This window comes from Pterocles gutturalis, unplaced genomic scaffold (assembly GCF_000699245.1).
Source record: "Pterocles gutturalis isolate BGI_N339 unplaced genomic scaffold, ASM69924v1 scaffold26255, whole genome shotgun sequence".
In the NCBI taxonomy this organism is placed as follows: domain Eukaryota; kingdom Metazoa; phylum Chordata; class Aves; order Pterocliformes; family Pteroclidae; genus Pterocles; species Pterocles gutturalis.
The window spans coordinates 724-18,171 of record NW_010139023.1 but is presented as its reverse complement, the minus strand read 5'-3'; the positions used below and the strand labels follow the sequence as shown (position 1 = coordinate 18,171).

Here is a 17,448-nt window from a genome sequence, read left to right as displayed (position 1 = left end):
CAAATATCTTCTTTATCAAATACATGCTGAATTACATTAATGTACTCCCAAGCCATGTTGCAAAATCCTTTTCAACATGCTTGAAAAAAAAGTTCTTAAACAATATTTTTCTCAAATAATTCAGAAATGCAGAACAATCTGCAACCCTGAACCAAATATGGGGCATAAGAGAGTAATAAATCAAAAGGAAGCCGTTTTAGAATATGATGATCATCCTGGGAGGTAGAGGGGGAAAAAAGAGCAAAAGGAAGAAGGGAGACTGGGAGGAGAGATAGAGAAAGGAGGAGGTAAAAGAAGTGTACAATTTGCACATTATGTTGAACTTTACAAGGCTTGTACCTTTTACATTTAAATAAATTTAATATATTACACTTATTTCTTGTCACATAAACAGAATTTTAAATATTTGCTAGAAATTATTTATTTTTAATATAAGTCTGCAAAAATACAGACCATGACTGGTTTAAAGAATGATAAACGTGGTGTGTCTTTGTATCACCCTGTTGCATTCTCTTCCCTTTAAAACCATGCACTAGTGAAATTTATTTTTAAAAATAATAGAAATTGTTGAAAATGGCTGATTTATTCTTTTTTTTTTTTTGCAAGTTGCAGCCCCAAGAAAATAATTTAAGTGTTCAGCTAAATCTGTGTCCATGCAAAAAAGTTTCTTTAATTTCATACAGTACAGTATATCCACAGAATTTTATTTTTTCAGAGAGTTCATCACATCTGGGGTTTCACTGTATCTATAGCTGGAGGTATGAAGCCCAACATTGTAAGTCTTGAAACTTTTCACTATGAAGAATTTTTCCAGATCTCAAGCAATTGTTTCAAACGACAGTTGACTTTTCCAGCATCCTGACATTCTTCTTTTCTTCCAGCGTCTGCTAATGCACTGACTTGGAACATGGCTTCACGGGAGGGTAACTCCATTTCTGTGGCATAACCAAGCTTTAGGAGGGGAGGGCAGATAAAGAAAGAAACGGGAGCAACCAAACAGATATGCCATTTAAAAGGACTTTTGTTGCATGAAACAGATTGATTCTTTGAGTTTAGTCCATGGCTTCAGATTGGACCAAAACTGAGTGTCCCTGAACTCCAAACCTATCAGTTCTTCTTGACTTCAGTCCTTCACCTGAGGGCTTTCCGTAGGGCACAATGTGTGCAACTTCCTTGAGAACACAGGATCGCGTTGCAGCCCTAGAAACAGGCTCAGAAGACACAACATTAAGCATGCAGTGTTACCAGGGTTTGCGACCTGTAATTTTTTTTTTGTAACGCTGGTTGCTATGACAACAGTTTCACAGCTGCTATGAGCGAGCATATGAAGGTCCTGTTGAGCTTTCAAGAGATGATTGGGAAGCTCTTCTAGTGAGAGGAGCTAAAGTTGGGTCTACTAGGGAAGAAGGAGGGAAGAGTTTGAACCACCCAATCACCATGTTGGACAGGTCCAGTTCATCTAAAAGTATCTGTGCCACTCCCATAAAGGATTTGTGATCCATACGTCCATAGTCTCCCCAAACAATTATCTGTTGGCAAAGGAAACACAAGAAAACAGAAAAATTTCAGCAAAAAAATGCGAGCTTCAACCTGATTCATCAAATGTCTCTGCTTATGTAATTATAGTAAGAAATGAAATATTTGACTACTGACATAGGTTAGTTCTGTGGATATTCATCGTGATGCAGTGACAGAAGTGACATGGACAGGAACAGAGCAGTTACCCATTACACTAAGGAAGGGCCAGTGAGAGAAGGAACCTATACATACAGTAGAAGTAAAATAATCTACAACTAACTTTTGCTCAGCACTTTCTACTTGCATCAACAGTTATTCCTGTAGTATTTATCTGCTCAACAAATACTTGAAATAGCAGAACTTGCCCCCCCCCCCAAAAAAAAAAAAAAAAAAAGCATGAAAGGAGTTTGAAACTCATTCAGTGAAAACTCTGCAGGTGATGCAGATTCAGAAGAATATTGATGCAAATTACCTGTAAAACTTTGCCTTGGGGACTTTCTTCAAACGACAGAAGTTGCTGATAGAGTGGTTCCAGTGTTTTTCTTGCTACCTTTGTTTTCTTTTTGGCTATGCAGACTCCATTTTCTAATAGATACACTTTTACATATGGTGCTTAGAAGAAAGAAGATAAAGAACAACAAGTAAAGAAGTTGTCCAGATTTTTTCCATAAGGAATGCAGTGTTCTATCACCATATGATAAAATCTGCCTTTTCATCAATATATATGAACAAATCTCCACAAGGAATATTAACATTGATGCACATGCAAAGCATCCTTGTGTTTTCTTTACTTTTCTCCCTGGTATAATTTTTTCTTTACTTCTTTTTATATTCTCTTTTGCCATGAAACAATTCAGATTTTGACCTGGAAAAATCAGATATTCCTACATATATTACCCCTATACTGTACAGTATGCAAAATAGGCCTGTTAAGTAAATGAATGACTTGCATTGACTTTGGTGAGATTTGGATCAATGCTCCAAATTGTTAATAATTTAAAATTACCTACAAGGTGAAAATCAGTGAAGAAAAGACTCTGACACAATTTCTATTTTGGCAGAAGAGCTTGCTAAAAATACCGTTATATTGTCCTCTTCACATAGTGTTATAAGGACATCAGATTATAAAATAAGGAGGGGTATCAAATACTGGTCTACTTTTCAAGTAGGTACCTACTACACACCTCTCGCTGATTCCCTCTTCAGCCTTCACATTCCTGTATCACATCTTCAGTATATTCCTTCCTTTCTACCTCACAACCAAGGATGCATCTGCTATTACTAAAATACTTTTGTAGCTTCTGATTTTTTTTTTTTCCTCCTGAAGTAGGGTTGATTTTTTGTGTGCTATTTCAATACATTATGGATTTCAGTGTACAACACTGTTATCTACTGGGATGTGAATCTGCCAAGTGTTTACCCAAGTTGAACAGTACAGCCTCAGAAGTTGGGGGTTTGTTGGACTTTTTTTGGTAGAACTCTATTCTTGTTGCCAAGATTTTTCTTCCTTACCTGGCAGTGTCTTTGAACCTGGTTTTACAACAAGGCCACGGGCTCGGATTATTTCTACTTCCAATTGTCCTTTCTTGTCCATCATTCCCACCTGGATATCTCCTAGACAACAAAAACAAAACCTGGCACTGTAATTCAGAAATAACCCAAATATATCTGAAAAGCTATTAGAATTTCTCGGATGAATACGTGATGATTTTTATCATCTGCATTCCACCAATAAGTGTGATCCCTATTTTAACACTACTAAATTATTTATTACGTTACCTCTTCACTGCTATTTTACATTAGTAAACAATTAAAAAACCATGAAATAACATCTTGTCTCGCATTTCCCATGCCCCTATCACTTCAAAGTAAATTCTTTCTTTTATCTTTAGAATTTCAGATAAAAAAAGGAACAAGAGGATGAATACAAAGCAGCTCTGTAAAACTGCTTGAAATCTCTTCACCATGTCTCTAGTTTAAGAGAAGGTATGGAAAGATAACTTGTGAATATAAAATAGTCTGTAAGCAAAATAATAACAAATACTTTGCACCTAAATTCCCAATTTTATTCAATACTATCCAAGTGATTCAGAGAAAGAATTGGTCACATTAGCCACATTGTAAAGATAGAAATCTGAAGGAGAGGAGATAAAAGACCAAATTCTTCAAAGCACCTTTCTACTTTTGAGTGTCTTAATGAGCATCCACAATTACGTTCAACTTGGGCTGAGATTATAGTTTTGGTCTTAGCTGAGTGTTCAAAACCACATGGGAAATCTGTATTTAAAGACTTAGAATCTAGACAACGTCTATGTTCTAATTACCAGACCCAGCAGATTATATCATAGCTACAGAACATAAATGCTTACCCATTGATGGTGTTGCCAAAGTCTGTCGTCCTACAAGCTGGGCAGGACCAAGTCCATCCAGAAAATCACTGAACTGGCTGTCTGCAGCCAACCTCACACCAGGGAAAATCAAACTAAAAAATAATATTGAAAAAAAATACCCTTGAATTTGCCCTTTGTTGTTTTCTAGATTTTTTTTTTTTTTTGGTACTACTGCTCACAAGAAACTTATTTACACTGACAAGATTACAAAACAATTAGTGTAATTTTCAAAACTTCACAGTGTTCAACAAGCAGCAATTTGGCCTCCAGCATATAAACAAACAGGTGAAGGAAGGACTAAACCTCACTAAGTCTAATTTCCACAGTAATATTTTTCCATATATTATCATATATTTTCATTTCCCAATATATTAAAGACCACAGTCAATTATTGCAGTATGCATATGAGACCAGTCCAATAAGATACTAATACATGCCCTTACCAGTAATTTAGTTACACCAAGATAAAATTGCTCACGTTTCTCAGTCAATGTGAACTCAATGGCTGAATGTCAAATGTATCCAGTGAAATTATTACATTAGACTGAATACTGGTCACTGTTCTTAAAATCGCCTTTTAAAATCAGCATTCATTACAAACGTTTTATTAAAAATGTCTTTGAAAATGACACCTATTCAATAATGGAACTGAAATGCATTGTGGCAATTGACTAAAGTCACTTAAAATTCAAATACTTGCCATAAATTATCTGTGACCCACGACAAGGCAACAAGAACTAATGAGATCTGTAATGACCAGCCATAAATAAACGTCCATCTCAAGTGCATCTGGTGCATCAACTTGGACATGGAAGGCATATTGTGCAGCATAGGCGTATCATCCAGTGCTGTGAATACCACTAATAAATCTACCCACGATAAGATTTTTCTGGGCAATGTCTTGGACATACCACTCAAGAAGTCTTTAACTTGGGCTTTTATGAAAAGCACCATACATGACAGTCTTACACTTCTGCCCAGATCACTTCTTCAGGATTAATTAGCAGAAGCTTTGAAAAAATCTTGAGACCAGTGAATAACACCTAGAAATGCTTTGCTCTGCCAACAACCCGAGACTCTTTGGGTCGCAGGAGAAGACAGGCTTGGTCCATCAATGAAGGGAATTCTGGCTAACAGGACCTATGCTGCTCAACTCACTGTAGTCTAACCACCAGTTTTGATGGAGAAACACCAGTAATAACCACTGCTTACTTTCCCTCAGAGCTGTAGCTGTTCATGCTCCCATCCGTCGACTCCCGGCTGGCCTGACGGGTCATCCAGTTCCTCATCTCCACGGCCAGCCCCGTCTCAGTGCTCCTCTGGACGGTGCTCCGCAGCTTCTTGCCCCCTGCTTCTGCGGAGACAAAAGGCAAGTCCCCATCGCACCGCGCTGTCCCCGTGGGTGGCCCTGCGGCCACCACCACAGGCGGCACACCGCTGCTCCGCGGGCCGGAAACACACGGAGCCAGAAATTAATGGCCTGTACCGACGTACCGACGCTTCCATTTTAAAATTAGAATTTTTTTTTTCTTTTCTTTTTTTTTTTTTTTAATAATAGGCAAGCAGCATCCTAAATCTCTTTTACGGTACGTTAGCTCTGCCACCGCCACAGGACTGCCCGTGGAGGTAACTGGATTTACACCATCCATAGTCTACTGTGTTTAAAATATGTTTTCTCTGGATGAATACATCCCTCCTAGGAATTCAATTAAAATGTTTTCATTATGTCAAAACCTGCAGTGTCTGAGGAATGGTCTAATTCAGATGAATTATTTGATTTAAAAACATTTGGTCCTTATCTGCTAAATCAAGTTACAGATATCCATTAGTGAGGGCAGTAAACAACAAATCAAGAACCCTTCCCATTCCTCTCAAGTCACGCTCATCTCATTTCACTGTCTGCTTTAACGTAGTATCTGAAAAATACAGTATTGATTTCTGCACCATATGAAACTTTTTTCCACTTCCAAGAGTAACAATTTCTGTACCTTCTTGCATAGTTTAATTTTAGTTGTAAAAACAGCAGTGACAGCTAGCTGGGTATCAGACAAGGGAAGAAATACTCAAAATTTAATATGGTAGCATTTTAATGTAGGAATTTTGACCAAGACCTCAGCTGGAAGATATATTGAAAGTGTCACCAAAAAAAAGAACTGAGTGGGAACGAAGCCTCTGTTTTTCTTCATGAATAAGACAGTCACTCCATGTCATTTCTGATTTTAAATGCACCTTGCAGTGGTGCAGGGAACTCTGTATTTCAACTTCTTTTATCTGCTCAATGTATAAAACCCTCTGACTTCAGCACAGTGATGCGTGATACACCGGTAATACCATAAAAGAGAAATAACTAAACATACACGACACCAAATGATACCAGAATTCTCAAATATTGATACAATGAGGGTAGGGTGATATCCAAGATCCTAGGACACCTGGTGACTTGCCCTCCTGTGCAGTGGTTCATAGCCTCTGCTACCCTTTCGCTACCTCTGCCTCATCACATCCCAGATGGAAGAAGAACTGCTGGACCTGTGGGGTCGGTGAAGCTCTAGGAATGTGAGAAAGGAAATGACCAAGGGAGTAGACTGTCCTGAGGCAAGGACCCTCACACCCTGAGCATACTCCAGGCCCTCCGGTCAGGGGAAACGTCAGGTCAGATAAAGAACACGGGAATTTTGGTGAAATGAGAAACAGATATCCAAACTGCCTTGAAAACCCACTGGCCCCTTCTCAAGAAAGACTTAAAAACATTGTAATATTTATCAGTAGTGAGACACTTCTATAGCAGTATCATGAATAGCTCAAATCATTTTGCTTGTTACAAGCCTTACATGTATTTCTTAAGTCCACCACTTTTAATCAGTTTATAAAAAAAATCTGAAGTAATAATTCTGCTCTAGAATTTAGTACCCAACAGAGTGAAATACTTTTTTTACTATGTCAAAACCACTTCTGAAAATGCCCACCAATATCGGGTGCAATAAATACAAATAAAAAGATACAAGGCTAACATGACACATGAAGAATGAAGGCCAGAAGTCAACAATTTCATTTCTATTGGGTTGTACTGTTCCAAGTGTCTGCTGGTTTTATTATTTATATTAAACTAATGAAAGCTGGCAGCTGACTTCCAACACTGGTTCAGAGTTGTTCTTAAATCCAATCACTCATATAAAAGAAATATTCCAATAAAAGAAAAATGTGCTATAGTTTTGTAGAAAAGCTACACTGTGTCATAGTTACATGTGAAAGGCACACAACTCCTGAAGCCCCATGCTCTTTTCATTAAAGTGTTGTTACAGCATATTACTGTAAGAGCTCTTGATTAGTAAGCATTCATTTTTGTTCAGCTTTGTTGAACAGTGGTCACATTCTCAGTTCATTGTTGCAAAAATGAACTTTCTCATGTAAATTTAATGGAACATCTCCATCGTGCATGATTCTTCAATCTTTTCATATCTCTTTCAAAGATTTTGAGGTTGGGGATAAGTATGAGTTTGAATACATGAAGGAGTATATTGTAACTTCTATTAAATAGTAAAGCAGATTTTTTTTCTGAACTGTAAGTCTGTATGCCTTTACTCTAGCAGAACATTCACAGAAAAAAATAATCAACACATCTCTTACACGTTAATTTACTGAGAAATCAAGGCAGAACTGGTGCAATTGCCATTCAAGTCTTCATAGAGGCACATGTGTTTCACCAGCTGTTGTTGGCATCCCTCTGAATCGTCTTTTTAAGCAGTTTTACTTTCTTGCATTTATTTTGAATGAAATAAGGGCTCTGATTCACATGAAGACAGGCCAACAGCTGAGAAGATGCAACTTTGATATAGCACGGACGTTAGGTACGCATAGCATATCCAACTTTTCTGTGGGTGGCAAACGGTAATTATTTTGACCTTAACACTGAATTTAAGGAGGGTCAAAAGGAGGCTATGTCAATAACTATTTTCCAGTTCTCAACAGGAACAGGCAGGGCTCTCTGATGGTCCCAAAGGAGAAAGATCTGACCTGTCAGCAATAAGGCTCCTAATCATGATGTTGATGCTTCTTGAAATAAGAATTGAAGATTTAACAGCAAAATGGCAACTTGAAGTTAGGAGAGGCCCCAGTTCACAGACACGACCCTTCAGAGATGAATATTCTTTCAGATTAAGCTTGGCTAAACTAATATGTAATAATACGCACAAGAAATACCTACACTCAGTCACCCACAATCCTAGCAATAAATTGGTAATAAATAAAATATAATCCCACAATTCCTGAAACAACTCAAAAGCAAAGACAGTACATATATAATCCATAATTTGTGTTTCATAAATTCAGCATAAAAATATTTCAAAGGTTGAAACCAGCAATGAAGATGCAAACTAGTTTCTCATCTCAAAGAAATAGCCTTTGGTGCTGTAGCTGGTGGAAGGTCTGGTTGAAGGTCTCACGACTCCAGTAAATCCAAACTCTTTTCCCTCAGTCCCTGCCTAAAAATTAAAACCCCCTTAGTTGTGCTGATTCAACTACTTGTGTGGCTACATTCTGTACTGGATCCAGCCCAAAATGAACAAAATAGTAATATGTTTTAAAGTTTTTCTTCTTAAGACAGATCATTTCCCAAAAACATTTGTAAAAAAAAAAAAAACAACCCACACAGTTGAATGAGCCCAACTGAGGTGATGCTAATATCTAGCTAGATGAATAACTTGGGAGTGCATCTCCCACTAACACAGAAGTAAAGATGTGCCACTGGTGACACTGTAAAAGTGAGGGTTTGTGTTATAAAGTATTTATACATAAACACTACCACCTATAACCCTACTAAATGAAAGGAAACAACAGAGTCTAATAATGTACTTTGTTGCTAAGTATGTTGCTGACCACCTACACTGAAAATTATTTTATGCACAATTTACTAAACTCTAATAAAGAACACTGAAATTAGTACAATCTAATTGCCCTAGAAAGAAGAAATTTCTCTCAAGTCCTCCTCACAAAATATGGAATATATTATCTGAAAACCACTAGTTCAGATTCTTGTGGCCATATCGTAAGGATTGGAATAAATTACCAGAAATAATTGCTTTGGCATTTATGAAAGCACACTCATTCTTACAGTTAATCACACTGGTAATTTAACTAATATGGTTACTGCAAATAGACTCCAGTGGCCACATTTTCTAAATGACACATGGAATTATTTGTTTCCACAACTTGGAGTGCACATCACTTACAAACCAGGGGTGCAAAGCTACTGATACGATCTTCAATATCAGATGAGGACAAGTCAAACACCACAGTGAATGCAACAGGTTACCTTCCGTGATCCGGGATTTCTGGTGGGGAAAGCAAGATCTCTCAGCTTGCTCTCAGCAAGAGCTTCCAACAACGGCTCACCACCTGGCACAGAGCCCTGAGAGAGGACATCACCGGCACAGGCAGGGGTACGTAATCTCGTGGGAGGGCTTGTACTGAGTACAGAGGAGCTGTGGCTTCAGAAACACACTCAAGGGCTTGAGGTGCCCCTTCTCTACTCTCCCCACCTCACCACAAAGGCTCCAGAAAAACTGCTTCTGGATTTTCACCTGAACTCAGGAGTTCGATCCACAAAAAGCATCAGCTGCCTTTAAGTGACCATGTTTCAAGAGCAAAGCTCTTTATGTCTCCAGAGATGTGCTCTGAGCATGTTAAGAACAGGTGAGATAAATTCACCAGAGACAGCCTAAGAACATTTAATCCTACCTGAGAAAAGAGGGACAGGGTAGGTCCCAAATTCCCTTGCAGCTGCACAGCTCTGACCCCAAGCAGCAGACATGGATTAGAATCTACTGATTTAAGCAGAATTTGGGAAACACAGATTCCACTATGACCTCAGTTTGAGAAGCTTTCAGCCCATCTCACGGAGCCTCAGAAGCCAGCGCTAGCCCCCAGCTTAGGAAGCGCTGCATCACGGTCCTTCCGATGAAGTTTTTCCATAGTGCACGCTGTCTGCATTTACAAAGCCCAGAGAGCATCTGCAGGGCCAGGGAGAAACTGTAACCAGGGGGCTTTCCCTTACTTTGCACTTGTAAGGAAAAAGGGAAGACCTCTGTTCCCGCTCCCAGAAATATCTGAACATAAAACACTTGAGAAATTCCAACTGGGATGGGAATGGCCTGCCTTGATAGCCCAAAAGCAAAGCAGGTTTGGAAACTCTGAGAGAACCTGGACTGGCAGCCTCCACTTGCACTATGCATTCTTAGATTTCTTGGGAAGCCTCACTGGTTTTTCATTTTCAGTCAAGAAATACTTCCTCCCTCTTGTCCTGTGCCTTTGTGTTTCCTCCTCTCTCTTTCCTCTGGCCATAGTGGAAGCATGATTAATTAAGACTAAGGTTAATTATGACATCACCTAAGAAAAAGTGAAAGAAAGGGAGAACTGAATTAAATCATCAGCTTCAAAACTGTTCCTTGAACTTCTGGTCATAGACCGGTACAGCAGCTTTCAGGTCCCATTCTTGATGAATTCCCACCCACAGGACCACACGGCAGCCATACAGGCAGTCATCATGCATCTGGGTTGCTCCTGAGATATAAAGTTTTGGCCAGATTGCAGCATCCCTTGTCTGCATTTAATTCCCCTTTCACAGCAAGGCTGGTTGCATGTTCATCCTGGAAAAGATCCCCCGGCTTGTTGTGGCCGCATGATATGAAGTTGGTTGACCACACGATGCTCCCAAGCAACGCTGTGGTTTAAGACTGGCACCTGCTCCTGGTTCTCGCCCACTTTTTAATGTGTTTAAAGTTGTATTCTGCCACTTTAATTTCTCTGCTGTGCTCGTGTCCATTCTTCAGTGCTAACCGACCCTTCAGCAAATTCTTCAGAGCGTCAAACAACAGAAACTGCTTTTGTCTGCCTGGGGCATCCAGCAGTTTAAGCTCTTCAACACTTGGGATCCCAAAAGTTTTTGAAACATTTTTACAAGCCTGAGTTGTTAACAAGAGCTGTTCTTCCACATGCATGGTCATCACTTAATGTTCCTCAAATTCTTGTATCCCCTGGATTATTCTTCAGAATCACTATTGAACATGCTCCATAGAAAAAGGACAAATAGCTGTCTCCAGCAGCTGAGAGCTTGTTTTCAATACCTGTGCTATGTAACCCTCACTGGAAATCCCAATGAAGTATATACAGACCCACAGCATGGAGGTTTGCAGCCTGGCCATTGCTTTGACAAAGAATTTACCTCCGATACCAGCCAACGGACTGGGAGCCACCCCAGGGAAGCAAAACCAAACAACCACAGCAGTCTGGATGAGAGGTATTAGCACTGGTGTGATTTCCACTTCTCTTTTGGACTATACAGACTTCTGGTGCGATAATTTGTATTAAAGATCTTGACTGTAATACACAGTAAGAAAATAAACTAGCTTTTATCTTTTTTAATCACCTATTTGGTCCAAGAGAGATCAGGACATCTCTATTATGTTTATGCTATTTTTTTTCAAATGTATGACTGCAGGGCCAAAAAGGGATGTTTTCTTTAAATTTGTGTAAGATGTATTTCCAAGTCAAAGCTATACTGAGATCTACTGAGCCAGTAAACTACCCCTTGGCTAGCCAGTCTAACCAGAGATCCATAAAGGTTTGTAAAAATCTTGTTGCACACTAAGTGGCTCAAATATGGAATTAAAAAAAAAGAGTAGTTTAGTTCTGATGCAACATAAAACCAGAAGACATCAAATGCAGAGTTAATGTTATCCTTATTACTTGTATTTAGAAATACTGACAACTGACAGTGAGATGTGAATGGGGAACACAACTGCACACAGCCACGCAGCCCTTCCCAGCTCTTCCGCAGAACTCTCTGTTACTGGTACCGGTTCCCTAAGTACAGTCAGAGGATGCATCTGCCAAAAGCCCCATACGATTGCTGTAAAACTGAACACAGAGATATGACAATGAAGAAGCACGTGGCTTTGCAGCCCACAGCTGTGTGTCCCACGTGCCAAATGACCTGAATGAAGAGTTTTTCAGGAGCCCTCATTTAGCCCAGTTAGGATCTCTGCACAGATAGATGTTCTTGTCATTCAAACAGAATGGGTCTGACTCTGTGCATATTTTGTGCATGTGTCCAAACAGGATGGTAGCATTTTATATCCATATCGTACATCCTATACAACAATCTACGTGACTACAAAAAGTGCGAAGCTGTGGGAAATCAGTCTCATCTCTAAGCTATCAAAATCCTGAAAAAACAGAGCAAGCAATGTTGTGGACTTACATTCTGATTTTATATACCATTTACATAAGGAATCACTACATACATGCACATCTTCACCACAAAAAAAATCTTTAAATCCAGTCTTTGATTTTGCCTATGAAAAAGGATGACCATCTCAAGTAAAACCATCACTGCAGTCTATGTTTTCATGTTTATACATGCACTCAATTCTCTGGATGTATAGCATTCATATGGACTTATTCCATGCACTGCCAAGAACAGATTAAAACTTCTTAAACAGTAAAGAGTGTATATACTGAGGAGTTTAGAATTGATTTTTTTATTTTTGTATTGTATGAATTGAGAGATACTTTCTAAATAGGCAATGATGACAGGAACACCACTCATTAAGCCAACCTGGATTATTTTTAGGATCGCTAGGGTCATTGCATAAGCTATCAGATGGATCTGTGCAGCATTTCTGAATGATGAAGCAAGTGTGTTGAAACAATTCAACACCCTCTATCAGGGCTTAATGAGACAAGTAGTTGGATGGCTACTGAGATTACACAAATGAGAAACAGTTCTTCCTCTTAGCTTTGTCCAAGATGAGTAATGACACTATGCAAATATCATTATTGAAATAACCACCGTTCCCAAAACTGAGCGAATTTCACACTGTAATGACCCATTTTCAAACTACTGCTGTTAAACATTTACCTTTCCCATCGAAACAACGGCAACACAGTGTGCTGCTGCTCCAACTACACTGTTGACCTTGCCATTGAAAGATGACAATTACAGCATGTAGATGTAAGCGAGACAGGTTTTTTTCAAGTTTATGGAGACACCACCCATCACACACTGTAGCTCCACTGCTGCTGTTACAGCCATACCCGAGCTATCAGCTATTCAGGCTCACGCCACAGTGCAACCAGCACCTCAGAAGAGAAATACAGCAAATTATTGGAGAAATACAGCTTTGAAACTCTGTTGGGCAATTCTGTCATATAATCAAGTCAATTCTTCTGCAGTCTCCTCTACTTTTCTGTTGATTTTCCAAATGTTTCCCAGAATACCTGTGTTCTGCTTGTCACACTCTTTACTTCGCCAGCAACAGTGTAGTTTTCTCTGTTCTTCTTTTAATTTTAAAAGGTTTTATCCATCTTGGCATCTACATCTCCTTCATCAGTATGGTACCTGAGTGTAACTGGTAAAAACCCTCGGGACTGGAAACAGATGGAGGTGTCCCTGCCCATGGCAGGGGGGTTGGAACTGGATGATCTTTAAGGTCCTTTCCAACCCAAACCATTCTGTGATTCTATGTTGCTGGAACTGCCTTTGTACCGCCACCCTGCTGCAGAAGTGGGAGAGACCCAGCCCCACCGCCCTGAGGGACTGGCTGGCTCAGCTCAGCCCCTGAGCAGCGCCCGAGCAGCAAACAGAAAAAAATATCAACCATAAACTGAAATGATGCACAGATTCTGGATGGAATTATTACTATTCCATATCCAGAGTGATTTTTATCCTCTAAGATGAGCTGCTCCACTGGTGCAGGAGATACACAGCCATCTCTGGCTTGTTATCATCAATCAAGCCAAGGTCTTTAAAGTTTCATCTTTTCCAGCAGATACCCTGCCACGGGGCAGAACACCCTTCCTTCAGATTCCACCTTGGCTCTGCCTGTGAACATTCCACGTAAACAAGGTCATCTTTACCACCAAGGCCAAAAAGTAGGCCAATTCCCCCAAGAAGATGTAGTTATTCTCATTTTCTTCACTGTCTGATACTCCGAATATTACTCTATTCTTTGTAAGAAGATAATTTTAAAGCACAACTACTTCATGTGCAGGATTCTCTTCACTTTAGTAATTACGGCGTTAATGAGTTTATTGTTACTACTTCCCCCATTTTCTATTTCTGGTTAAATTATTGTCTGCTTGTTATTGTCTACTGGGACCTCCAGAGGGACAGCGTGATCTGGTGGCCTAACCGCAGGAACAGAGTCCAGGAACTGCCGCGCTTTATTCCAGCTCTACCAACAAGCAGATGATGAAGCGGTGAGAAATGCCACTGAAGCCATGAACAGTGCTCAGCTGAGCAGTTCAGCACACACTGAAATAAGGCCCCATCCTTCCCTCACTAGCATCAATGGCAACACTCCTGCTGGTCTCCATGTGGGACTGAACAGCCCCTCAAGCAAGTTTCCCAGCGAGTTACCAGCCAGGTGACAGGAGTGAAGGATGTGCTTTTTTTGCTGAACTCCTGCAGCAACACCCAGATACTTCTTTCAGTAGACATCGACGCGCAAAACCGGAATGTAGCTTCTCCTTAGCTAACACAACCAATTCCTGCTATTTTTGGCACGATTGTCTTGGGCTGAAGAACATTCTGTGGCTTTTTTTTTTTTTTTTCAATTGCCTTTTGTTTTTCTAACATAGTGGGAGACCAAGATGCTTTCCAGTTCTTTCTGAATTAATGTCTTAAATTACCATAAATTATCTCTTGAATTGTCTTCAGCACCTGCAAAACATTTGACTTTCCCCTTGCATCTCACAGCTTCGCTACCACCCAAAAACTGGCAGAAGACGACATTAAATTGAACTATGCTCCCTTTCAGAGGGCGTATTTCTGCACACAGATCTTGCTGTGACCAGCAGCTCCATAGCTGCACGCCTGGCAACCTGCCCTTTAACAGTTTGTATCAACACCTCAGTGTAAATGCCAATCAGAAAGTGAACGTAAATAGAGTAGAAAAAGGAAACTGTAGCACAAATTTATTACAGCGAACAACCCACACGGTGTAATTTGAGGAAGTACCAAGTTAACAGTCCCACTCATAAAAATACATGTGGGCTTTCTAGTGACCACACGCAATCTGAGCCTCTCTCTTCTTTCTCAGCGCATGTTGGATAACTGTGGTTCTTCTCCAGTAACCTTTTAGCACACAAGAATTCACTTGCTTTAGCACATTTCCCAGCCGTCTGAAGGAAAGTTTAGTAAACTCAAATCCACTACTTCTAAATACATTAAGTGCATGAAATTTTGCACTATGACTACACAGACATCTAGCAGGATGTCACACACATTCACATTGGTCTTTTGAATTCAGTGACAAATTTTCCACTAATTTCAACAAAGCCAGGATTTCAGATGAAACATGAGGCTTGGGATGCTCCAAGAGCAGCTGGAATTCGGACAGGTACTGATTTGCCCTCTGCACCTCACACCTCTCTTCAACAGCTTCCATCTAGTTTAAATCTGTTCCAAGCATCACTTGATGCCAGTTCTCACTTCATCATGGAGGCTGTACACTTTATCATCAATGAATCGAATAAAAAATGCAAAAGCCACCCTCTGATAGCCTTGATAATGTGATAACCTACGCAATTCTCTCTGGTACCATACGGCGCGTTAGCTCTGCGTGTGCACATGCACACATACCAGAAGTAAACTGATGATGAAAAAACTGATTTTTCAACACCTTTTACTAAACACAGCTAAGAATAATGAACTCCTTTAAAAAGAATGAATGTGAAAAAACTTGAAGGACTCATCCAACTGAATGGCAAGGAGGAAATGCAAGAGCGAATATCAGTTCCCTGGGGTGTAAATCTGGCCGACCACGGCAAGTCCATGGCTGCCAACTGGAAAACTGCAGCCTGGCCACAGCTTCTTCAGTACCCTACAGCTTGGATGCCAGGGCTGAAGAAGTCGCCTTCTTTAATCAACTGACACTCAAATGGATCTTCCCAATCACAGCGTTCAAAAGTGGTTTCCAAAATTATTCTTAATACATTGTATTGAGTTACTCACTATGCATTGCTCATATTCTTTCATACCCAAAGATATACTATGGGCCAGCATATCCATTTCAGCAGTTAATGAATGGAAGTATCACAAATAAATGCCTCAACAGGTCAGATTTTCTGTTTGTATTAAAAAGGTGACTGAGTAGGAAATGCAAAAGCACCCCTGCAGCACGTTATCTTTTTTTAACCTATCATATGCAGAAGTAACTACATCTTGATGGATGGATAACTTATGTACCATCTATCTTTTACGTTATAAACTGTAAAAGAGCATTAAGGACACGAACATGGATTGCACATGCCACACTCAGTTAGGGACACTGGTGGCATGTAAATATGATTGCACAGAAGCACTCAGAAGACAACATATTCCAGTCTGAGTGCAGAGGTGACTTGCCATCAAAAAACCTCACTGCAGTTTTTTCTTTCTAATCGCGGTGAGAACACTTGGGAAAAGAGTTTAGCTGTCATGCCTGTCACTCCTTCTGTAACCTAGTATGTCTGAAACCTCAAGTAGCAAAAAAAACCACACAGCACTTATATCTCTATTTTTTTTCACTGTAATTACATGAAGCACATTTTCAAGTATAGCCTACATCTAAATAGGATCAGATAACATAAATCAACACAACAGGTAAAAAAATCAGTATAAATTATTTTAACACTTCTATTTAAATAACTTGCCAGCACAAACTAAATAAATCACTACAATTAACCTTAAATGAACAGATACTCCTCTCCTGACTTCCATATATTTCATATTTCATTGAACCAGTGTACAGTTTTAAACATACACAGATCTCAACTGAGGAATAAGTTGTTTCCTAGAAAAATAAAGAAAATAGACCAAAACAAAACAAATAAATACTCTGACTTCACACAGGATTAATGCAATTATTATAACTAATAATCAGGACTGAAAAGACAACTGTTCAGGAATGAAAGAGAAAAAAAATCTTTAAAGAATACCTAAGCATGTTTAGCATAGTGCCTGATATTTTCTGTATTTTAAAAATGTGTGTTTTCAGTCATGGTGTTTATTAGCATGTCAAAATATTAAAAATGCCCTCTGAAGCCCACCCTGCAGTCTGCTGGTGATATTTTGCAGTTCACTTCATTGTTCAAGGCAGGGAACAGCTGAGAGTACTGAAGGACAGCACATTGCACCCCAGGGAGCAGCTCCCTCCTTTCCATGGACAGGGGCAACCTGGGCAGCCCCAGGGGAAAGGCGAGGGACCAAACCTTGGCATGTGCATCAGAAAAGGAAAGAAGCTTTGGAAAAGAGGCTTCAGAGACTGTTACACATGAAAAGATAAACCAAGATGTGTGAAGACTGGGGACAAACATTTGCCACTGAACTCTCAGCCTGAGATGTGAAAGGTGACATAAGCATACGCAGATATTTTAACTACAGATTAGGAATGGTGTGCATACATAGCGGACATATACTTGTCTAGCGGCATTGTACAAATACCGATATCTTAGTTTGATATTGCCCAAAATTTCAGACAGTGCAGTATGCTCAATTAAT

The 17,448-nt window shown here is 39.6% G+C and overlaps 1 protein-coding gene across 1 annotated transcript; it reads right to left on the bottom strand.

Moving 5' to 3' along the window:
- Positions 1-601: 601 nt before the first annotated feature.
- Positions 602-5,557, bottom strand: LOC104468937 (regulating synaptic membrane exocytosis protein 2-like). Its single transcript, XM_010083233.1, has 6 exons — positions 5,494-5,557; positions 5,121-5,262; positions 3,888-4,000; positions 3,031-3,132; positions 1,991-2,130; positions 602-1,529 (listed from the first exon to the last, which is right to left on the bottom strand). The coding sequence occupies exons 1-6, from the start codon at positions 5,555-5,557 to the stop codon at positions 1,311-1,313; spliced, it is 780 nt and encodes a 259-aa protein (XP_010081535.1). The 3' UTR covers positions 602-1,310.
- Positions 5,558-17,448: the final 11,891 nt, after the last annotated feature.

Excerpts from the sequence above, each read along its gene's own strand:
- LOC104468937 (XM_010083233.1), bottom strand. The coding sequence starts at position 5,557 with ATGGATGGTGTAAATCCAGTTACCTCCACGGGCAGTCCTGTGGCGGTG. Across the intron at positions 4,001-5,120 it reads AGCTACAGCTCTGAGGGAAA|TTTGATTTTCCCTGGTGTGA; the intron begins GTAAGCAGTGGT and ends ATTATTTTTTAG. Across the intron at positions 2,131-3,030 it reads AGGTTCAAAGACACTGCCAG|CACCATATGTAAAAGTGTAT; the intron begins GTAAGGAAGAAA and ends CTTTCTTCTAAG.